Source organism: Grammomys surdaster, unplaced genomic scaffold (assembly GCF_004785775.1).
Source record: "Grammomys surdaster isolate TR1022 unplaced genomic scaffold, NIH_TR_1.0 278, whole genome shotgun sequence".
NCBI lineage: Eukaryota > Metazoa > Chordata > Mammalia > Rodentia > Muridae > Grammomys > Grammomys surdaster.
The window spans coordinates 9714762-9724814 of NW_021604719.1; the positions used below are offsets into that span (position 1 = coordinate 9714762).

General features: G+C 37.5%; 1 protein-coding gene across 4 annotated transcripts in view; it reads left to right on the forward strand.

Moving 5' to 3' along the window:
* Positions 1-8043, forward strand: part of Srfbp1 (serum response factor binding protein 1) — a 26450-nt gene extending 18407 nt beyond the window's left edge. For 3 of the 4 annotated variants that reach the window (XM_028777188.1, XM_028777189.1, XM_028777186.1), the window contains 5 exons: positions 415-486; positions 3691-3772; positions 4424-5144; positions 6264-6301; positions 6684-7103. In XM_028777188.1, the coding sequence (XP_028633021.1) occupies positions 415-486; positions 3691-3772; positions 4424-5144; positions 6264-6301; positions 6684-6868 (1098 nt within the window). In that variant the 3' untranslated portion in view covers positions 6869-7103. Of the gene's footprint in view, positions 1-414; positions 487-3690; positions 3773-4423; positions 5145-6263; positions 6302-6683 lie in introns of all 4 variants that reach the window. The other variant, XM_028777187.1, reaches the window with a different exon arrangement.
* The last annotated feature ends 2010 nt before the right edge of the window (positions 8044-10053 follow it).

The following is a 10053-nucleotide window of genomic DNA, read 5'->3' on the forward strand; positions in this document are numbered from 1 at the left end:
TCTTTCTTTCTTTCTTTCTTTCTTTCTTTCTTTCTTTCTTTCTTTCTGTCTGTCTTTCCTTCCTTCCTTCCTTCCTTATTTATTTATTTATTTATTTATTTATTTATTGTATTTATTTTTGAAGACTTGATGTTTGAAGGCTTTCTGGTTGCATATGAATCTTTGGATTACAGATTAGAGTCCTTGAAATTGTACTGAACCTGATGTCAGCTACTATAAGGGGAATCGACATTTAAAGACATTTGTTGCTAGTTTTTCTAGTATCATGGTAATATCTTAACTATGGCAGGTATTATTTCTTTTCTAGAACTTAACTTTTTATTAAGTTCTCTAAAGCAAGACACAAAAAGAATTTAACTCACGATGCTCATAGATTAACAAATCTTTGTTAATTGTTGGTTTTTTTCCCCACAGGAATTGAAACCTGATGTCATAACTAAATCTGCTCTTGGTGATGATATCAACTTTGAAAACACTTGCAAAAAGGTCTGTCTGTGATAGAGACAAGCTAGGAAGGTTGCATGGGGTGTAGAGCACTTTCCTGAGCCTCTCTGGACTCTATCTCCTGCATCTCCACTCCCTCTCTCCTATCGCCATTACCAAGTTTTAGTGCTAAGTACATAGAGTAGTGTCAAGTATTAGAAGGAACTAACTTACAGCACTACTAAACGTTTGGATTTGTTGTTTGTTTGCTTGTTTGTCTTGAAGATTTTGGTGTTGAATGTTCTCCCTCCTGCTGTTATTGTTGCCCAGTGTTTTTGCTATATTAAAACAGTATTTTTTAAAATTGTTTTCTTGTTAAAGAAAAGATTTGTTTTGCTCTCAATCTACTTAAAATTCAAATTCATTTTAAGTATGTGATATACGAATCAATTTCTACTTTTTATTATTCCGTTTTTTTAATGATTTTATTTTTTTAATGGTTGTTCTTCATATGCTATATTGTATGTTGACCAGAGGCATAAAGACGTTCTGTGTTTAGAATGTATCCATTTCTTTTTTTAATCTCCATTTAAAAAAAAAATTAATAGAAGCAGAAAGAGAATTTATTTTGACTCAAACTCGGAGTCAAACACTGAGATGGATTATTGGGGTATAGAGTTAACTAATAGTGTTAGTTAGTAATACTGTGAATAGTCAGCTAAGCAGACTACAGCATTATAATGGAGTCTGAGGAGAGTGCGCACCCTAGCATCAGAGGCAGACAGTGTGGCAGGGTCTCTTAAGAAAAATCAGAATCCACACAGAAATGGGGGAATCTCTTACATTTTCTGAGGATGCTGGTTTCACAACACAAGTCTAGAACCAGTTGTTCTGCTCACATGATTCCCAAACCAGAGTCGGGTGGGTATAGGGAGCTGGAGGTGGTTACTGATGCCTCCATTGATATAATCTCCCCAGAAAAGAGATGCGGTCACATAGGAGTCTGTTAACCAGGGACTCAGACACTGCCTCAGTAGCATTTAAGTACCTGGAAGGGAAAGAATGCTGGGGAAAAGGGACGGGAGAGCTTCTGGGGACTATGGAAAGCTTCCCCTCTCTCATCTCTCTGTTGTATTGATACCACCAATATGTTCTAAACTTGCCTTGATTTGTGGTCTTCTTTGTTCTATAAAACGTTATCAGACTGCTTCCATATTGGCATATGGAATTTGGGTAACCTAAATCTGTTTTCTTGAGATCAGTTAAAGCAGCTCTAGAGTACACACTCTTATTCTCTAAGATGAGAACTATGTACATCAACAATCGTGATTTGCTGGTTTGTTTCTTTAAATAAAATGAGTTGAACTTAAGCCAAATTTGTTATTACAAGTGTTAATGCTCATATTCTTGCTCTACAGTGGATTTGCAGTTTGTTGAGGTAACATTTCAAAGAATTAGTGCTGCACATAAGTAATCTTTCTTTTTTAGACACTTAATTTCATCCAGAGTGTATTTGAAGAACTGTTTTCAAAATTGAGTAACAAATATCTTTGTGTTGACAATAAATACCCAATACCAAAGTAAAAATTTTCCATTAAAACATGAGGGTGTTTTCTACTTTTTTGTTTAATTTATTTGAAATGGAAGAAACTGGAGGTGTGTGAAAAAACCACAGTTTCCTGAGAATTTTCCATGGCAAATGTTGTGTGAGTTTTAAATAAGGAAAGCTGTGGTTTTCGCCATCCAGTCTAACCCTGCAGAGGCTTTGATGCAGGTGTCAGCACTCTTGAGACTGCAAAGCAGTAGCTGCATGGAGATGCATCAGTGTCTGTCCTTCTATGTGTCTCTGTGACATTGTCTCTCGTTGAAGTTTATCACAGTCTGCTTTGCACAGTCCTTTGTGAATATATTTTAGCCACAGCAGTTAGTCTTTGAATGTGCAGAGGGAGTGCAGACAGGAAGGTGGATATGCAGGGTTCCTCATCCTTTGGGATCCTGCACTAAACACATGATGTGCACAGGACAGAGAAGCCAAGACACAGCAAGCCAAGCCTTGGTTTGGGTTTGCCTTTTTCACCAATGTTTTCATCTGTTTACAGAAACACTTAATGTGGACGTTAAACAATTTAGTGCAGAAATAATTCTCAGTTAAGTCACAAGTGATTTGTGAATTAGAGGAAAACATGTGGGGAAGTATTAGACTAAATTCACAAATCTGAATTTGAGTTCCAGTTTGTTCCTTAATAGCTAAATTAAATGATCTTGAAATCAAGTCTAGATCGTTGGTTTGTTATTGGCCTATATTTGTTATTAGTGTTTGAATTTTAAAATTTAAATGAAGATTGTCTAAGAAAATACATTTTAATATTTTAGAAGTTTGGGAAGTTAAATTTGCTTTCTTAGGAATAAGATAAAAGCAATATATAACATTGTTAAATTTTACCTTCCTGGGAACAGTCTGTCATGGGATTGTTTTTATTTAAAGAGTCATATGGTGTTATGTGAAGGAAACAGAATCTTTACCTGAGCACCTAGAAGGGGAACCGTGCAGGCACATGGAAATGGCTGTAGGAGAAATGCTGTCTCCTTAGATGTGCCGAGGGAGATCTGTCTAAGCCCTAGGTAGAACGAGAATCTAGAAATTTGGAATAGGTTGGTCCCAGTGGGTATGTAGAGCAAATAGCATTGGCTATGAATTTCTTAAATTGTAAATATAATAAATGCTGCAGAATTATATGTTCCTATCCCATTATCAAGTGTTTGTAAAGTGTTAGTAATGAGCTGAGTACTGTGTTGGGTTCTGAGCATATCTCAGGGATAAAAGGCATTCGAAGTATAAGGAGAGAACATTATATTATTCTAGGTCTCCATTAAATGAGCCTTCAAATGTTATTGTCATCATAACTTAGCAGTAATACTGAAGTTGAGTCTTTCTTACTTCCTTTCCTTAGACTTACTTCCTTTCCTTTAAATTCTTGAAAATTGGAAGATACTCTTTTTCAAATTTATAACCAATGATACGTAGCACAATTCTAAGTTTTATAGACTGTTAAATGGTAATATTTTAATTATTCAACATTGATCATATTTTTATCAGTGTGATTTTTGCCTTTTGAGTAGATTACATAGGTACCTTATCTAGAGAGAACATTTGTAAATTCTGTGCTCTTATTAATATGTACAAAAGATTAGTAGATTGCAATGTAATCATTTCCAGGAGTGCAAGATTAATTTTGATGCCATATGTTTACTGCTTTCAATTTGCAGCCAGATTGTACTGCAACTGAAAGAGCAATTGCCAGATTAGCAGTTCACCCTCTTCTGAAGAAAAAAATTGATGTGCTAAAAGGTATGAATCAAATGACAGTATGCTTAGTGCATTTAGCTATATGATTCTGGATAGATGATTTCATTTAATATTCATTTGATTTCAATTAATATTCATCATTAATGTATAGAACTGTGGACATGTGCCTGTAAGTTAGAAAGATGTTTTATGTCATAAAAAGATATTAAATTGTATTTTTTTCAAAATTTCAGTATTTATTATATATAAAATTTACGTAAAATACATATACATCATCATGTTGAGCAATTGATGTCTTAAATACTGATATGCAGTTCATACCGTCACATAATTTGTATGTATCTTTATAAAATATATTTATGAGATTAAATACTTTGTCAAAGATTAGTTAACTTATTCAGTGTATTAACACAGAAATTAGCGCTGCCATTTTATTGCTTTCAGCAACAACTGTTTTTCATGGTTAAAGAGACATGAAGAAAGTAATTTTCTTTTCATTTAGCAGTCACTGAGTGTGCTTATAAACATGGTGTTTAAGTATTGAAAAGATTTCTTTGTGACTTCTTACATACATGCTGTAGATTGCAGTTGTCCTCGTAAATGTGTCAGCGTAGCTGAAGCAGTACTGTGTGGGGACAGTGACATTTTATATGTGCCAGTGCTGAAACAAGTCTTGCACTATCTTGCTTGCAGCTGCTGTCCAGGCCTTCAAAGATGCAAGGCAGAGTGCTCCGGAGGCTGAGTCGTCTAAGAGTTCTTCAGAGGAAAGCCGGTGTAAGGACATTGCAAGGTCAAAGGATGATGCAAGTGAGTCACAGCATCCTGAGAGAACTGTTGTCGCTGAGCAGAAGGGGAAGGGTGCCAATGCAGCCGCAAAGAAGGCAGGAAGTGGTTCAAAAGAAAAAATGGCCAAGATGGAACAGGGACCCAAAGCAGTGGCTACTCCCTGTTCTCTGGGGAAGCCTTCAGGAGATGGTGCTGGGGTTAAATCTGAACACCAGGGGGCCCCAGCCCCAGGGGACAACAACCAGGGGAAAGCATCAGCCAGGACCACAGAGGACAGTGTACCTGAACCGGCTGACGACAGTGGCAGTGAGGAGGTGGTGAGCGAAGAGGAGAAGGAATATTTTGATGACAGCACTGAAGAACGGTTCTACAAACAGTCTTCTGCATCCGAGGACAGCGACAGTGGTGATGACTTCTTCATTGGAAAAGTCAGACGGACACGAAAGAAGGAGTGTGGTATCCATTCCTCAGCTAAGGAACAAAAGCCCCTCCCAAAAGTGTCTTCCAATACAAATACACTTGAAACCCATTGGGATGTAAGAAACGATAAACATACACTGATTCCGGAAGCCAGGAAGTTAGAATCCGTGTTTTTCCACTCTTTATCTGGACCTAAAAGCTCCAGAAGGTAAGGGCGTATTTGTATTCTGAAGTGGTTCAGTTCATTTGTTTGCCATATGGAGTGGCTACACAGCCTCACAGTATGAGAGAACCTCCTCATGGACCTGCCTTGTCTCGGCCATATGGGGTTTTGGCCTGGTGCTCTCTTCACCTTTGTAAATTGCATAGTGTGTAGAAACACAAACAGCAGCGGCACACTGGCCACCTTCACATGAAAGGCTACTTTACAGCCCAGTGACATGCCTGGCTGACTTATTGTTTGTTCTTTCCATTATCACGGTTGCAAAATTTGGAATTGTTTTTATCTTTTAGTGAGAAACTTAAAGTTTTCACATCTGTCTTGATGAGTGTGGGATAGCCTACTCCTCCTCCAAGTGTGGGATAGCCTACTCCTCCTCCTCCAAGCTTCACTCACTCCTATGGTTCGGTGCATGGGGCTGCATTTTTCCAGACCGCTCTGTTGGGATACTGCTCTCCATGCCTGTGGACGGTCACTTTTCACAGTTGGTCTGCTGCTGTAAAGTGTCAGTTCAGTCCTCACTCTTAGCTGCTAGAGAAGGATAGTGCATTTTAACATAGAGGCTGGGATTATTAGCTTTGTTTAGAAAGACAATCTAAACAGTAAATAAATGATCTAAAAATGGTCATTAGAAAGATAATGACCTTTTTTCTGTGTAGTTATTGGTCAGAGATAGTATTTAATAAAATAATACAGCCATTTTTTTCCTAAACCTGGAGCATGGAGTCTTAATATTTACCTATCTGACCCAGTCATGCCCAAAAGTCTCTAGGTTTTTCTTGATTCTGCACCAGAAATAAGGGCTTTAATTTTCATTATATGTAAATCATTCTCCCCTTGAGAAAATGTTTGAAGTTCTTTATATAGACAGTCTGCTAGAGCAAGGGCAAGATAGCCAAAATGGATTACTTTTCATTGACCAGAGGTCTCTGTAGGTAGAAGGAAAGGGGCAGGGAGGGGGGCAGTGGGATTGAATATCTGATAAGCCGACTCTTGGTTCTTTAATTGGATAGTAGGGTGAGCATGTGGATGAGTTTTATCACCCATTCCATCATCAGAGGATTTGTTTTGTCTTCTAGGTCCTAATGTTGCTCTGTTTTCTTTTAGGGACCCCAGAGAACAGGCCCCCAAGAATAAAGCCCCAGGTGCGTACAGACTGCTCAGCCTGCAAGCAGACAAACATTGCTTTGTCACAGTGAGAGGATGAAAATTGTCATTTCCTAATAGAATTCCTGATGTGTGTACCCACACAAATAGAAACAGAGTGTCATAGCATTATCAGTATCAGTTTTTATTGGTTTCCTTTGGCTTGTTTTGTCTCCCTGTGTTGGTAAGAATTTGTGTACAATAATTAGCAAATTAACTCCTCGTGTAAGTTATTTTGAAGCTGTCTTCTGTTGGGGTTCAGCTTTAATTTGTGAGTTACTATGCCTAAGTAAAATGATATTTCTTTAGTAACTGGTGTGTAGAAATGAAATCTTTCCTTTTCTGGTATAGTTATTTGTCATTTTTGCTTTCTTTTCCCAGATTTTCCAGAAAATGAACCTCCAATCAAGAACCAGTTTACAAAGCGTCCACACAGAGGATTTGAGAGTGTGAAGCCTCAGCTGCATGCACCTCTGCATCCTTCCTGGGAAGCAAGCAGGAGGCGGAAGGAGCAGCAGTCCAAAATCACTGTGTTTCAGGGAAAGAAAATTACATTTGATGATTGATTGCTTGCTGCCTCTTTCCAAGCTTTCTGTCAAAATTTTTGGTTTTGTTTTTAACTAGCCTGTTATTTAAACTTCAGTTCAAAGTCTCTTTGAAAGAGTTATAAAATACATTGTTTGTTTTTCTTTTTTATGTGAATTCGGGGAATATTTACATAATCTTTTTACAGATCTCTAAATTTGTTTCATAAGAGTGCTTGCCCCAAATTATTTCTTACATAAAGTAATTTAAATATTACGGAATTTTAGATTTTCTCATTCATGATTACAAAATATATTTTGCTAGTTAAGCTTTGCCTTTTGCCTTGAAAATACGGCAAAAAGGGCTCAAGAGATAGCTCACTTCCTGAGGCCTGATGACCTGAGTTTGACCTCTGAGATTTCTCTTGGTAAGTGCAGTACTAGCTCACAAAAGTTGTTCTCTGATTGCACATGCAGTGTGGCACGTGCATATGCTCACACACACACAATAAACTTAATATAAAAAATGTTACGACATCTTTAAAATAATAGTGGGAAAATAAATTAGAACTAAAGTTATTTTTATAAGCAAAACAAATGACAATTTTTATTGTGGATATAGAAATAATATATAAATAAATTATTAATTTGTCATAGTTGCAGTTACTTGTGACTTATCTTTGCAGTGTTTAAGCAATTTGCTTATGTGTAGCAACACAACCAAAAATTAAATTCTAAGTACCTCTGCAGTATTTTCATTCATTGAAGAAGAATGGGTAGGTAGAGCCCTAGGTTTTTCTGTCCATAGACCAAGTTCAGCATACAAATGTTCATGGTACGGAAAAGTTAGGCATGGTGTCTAGTCACTTAGCCATATATTGGGGTACAGCACTGGTAATTGAATCTAGGGCCTCATGCATTCTAGGTCTTGTATGTGCTGTAGTACTGAGGATCTTGCTGTGGGGCTCAAGCGGGCTTGGATTTTTACTGTCCCACTACTGGAGATGCAGGTATTTTTTCTTGTATTGAGATGTAGAAGAGGAGGGATTGAAATGGCTAAGTAGAGGTTCTTTAACTCCTAAAGAACCACCTACTTCATACAGTAGAAGTTACTACTCTAAAGGAAAAGAGGTTTTTAAAAGATCTTCAACTATTTGCTTTTGTACTCCTGTGGAAGACAAGAAACATCATTAGTTAATTAAACAGTGTTAACTGAATTCCATGTGGCTTGCATATTAATTCTGTTAGAACAAGGTAAAGCCTTCCACTCAGCCTCCAAGCCCTTAGTTAGCAAGTCTAGGTTCTGTTTTACGAGCTTAGGGATGTCAGTAATTAGAACAGTGGGTTCAGTTTAAGGTGGAGATACAGCGTTTTCTTAAATCTTCATTCTAAGAAACCCCCTCTTCCCTCGCCCCCAAAAAATGTAATAAAAATGTGTGTGTGTGCTTCAGCAAGTTGGAGCGCTCTCTACAGATTTGCAAGTCTGCCTTAAGTTCCTTGGGCCAGGAGTCAGAGAAGATCCACCTAAAAGTTATAGGCAGACTTTACATTTACTGCTACATTTTATTACACAATGAATTTACAATGGCAGTAAACTTACCTTAGAACCAAATTTGTTCCTGTTTTGCTGCCGTGACTCCAGATGGAACAGCTGCTAGTGTAGGGTAAGGAATCTCAGTTTCTGGTGACTTTGCCCTTAATGTCTGTAGATGTTCAGGTTATTTCAGAAAAGGTACCACAGCAATCAGATATAGTTTAAACATACTGCTGAACTCTCTAGCAATAAAAATTCTGTTTTTTGTTTTTTCAGACTAAAATGCAATTCAAAGGTTGAAAAGCCCTGGGTTTTAGCTTTTGGTTATCTTACTATAATATTGTCCTAGCAAGTCTCCCTGTTATATAGGATCACAAACTGTTTGCCTGTGAGAGCCTACACTGTCCCACCTGCTTTCTGGTGATTTTTGTCTCAGCCTTGATTATTCTTCCAATCCATTGCATAGATTGACTTTCTTCTTCCTGTCCATTGCATAGATTGACTTTCTTCTTCCTGTCCATTGCATAGATTGACTTTGCAGCAGATCCTTGAGGGAGCTCTGCAAGTCTTTCTAAATCCTCCTTCTTTGATATTTAACATCACAAGTTCTGTTGACATTATTTTACCTCAAACTTTAGTAGGAAGACATACCTACTAAATACCTGTATTATCTGCCCAAGAGTGCTCAGAATGTTAGCTGACGCCTCTGTGTGTCAGCTAGTTAGAGCTTGGTTGGTTCTTTTTCCTTAACCTGCAGACATGGAGTCTCAAAACTGAAAGAAGAAAGTGTAGCTTGCATGTTAATCCAAGGAGAGAGAGAGGGAGAGGGAGAGGGAGAAAGATAGATATTAATGTGATTGCATTTTCCCTTAAGCTGCCTTTTCAGAAACTCTGGCAGTTTGACATTAAGACTGCCATACGCAGCAGAACACTTTTAAGGTAAACAGCACATTAATTAAAAACTTGAAGGGAAAGCCAAAGAAGTTACTGTCTGCTCATTGGGACTTTGGAAATTTCTGGCATTTTCTAGAAATCAGACTATGGGTACCCTGCTCAGGACCTAGTTGAAGCACCCTCAACATTTACCAGGAGGAGATCACATCCTGGTATGTAAGTGATGAAAGCATGTCTATAGGTGACCCCTCAACAAAAGTTTTGATTTCAGGGACTATAGGGAATCTGTCAAATAAGCATGGTGTTAAGCTACAGGAAGAAGACTGCAAATGGTCTTACACAACAAAAGAACTGAACTTCCAAAATTCAGAAACTCGCCAGCCTTAGACAGGCATAGAGTACTGATTTTACAAATACTTTATTATTTAATGTGTCTAACAAATTATACACAGAGTGTGTCCCAGTGTACAAGGGGCCAGCAATAAATAGAAACGGAGGAAGAGCAGATATTGAACTTCACTTCAACAAAGACAAAGTAAGCTAAATTAAATCATTTCCAACCTATAGAATTAAATAGTTCCAATAGGAAACTGTTTTAAAGAGATGAAAAAGTATACTGTCTGATCAAAGTGGAGGAGGAATTAGAAATTATAAAGAAAGGCATCATGCACATGCCTGTATTGTGTTGAAACTGAAGTAGTAGAATTGAAAATGGGGTTAACCAAAGTCAAGAAACAAAATTATGAAGAACCAAAATCTGAAGTCAGGAAGTGCTACCAAGTTAAAAAGTTGAGAAGGG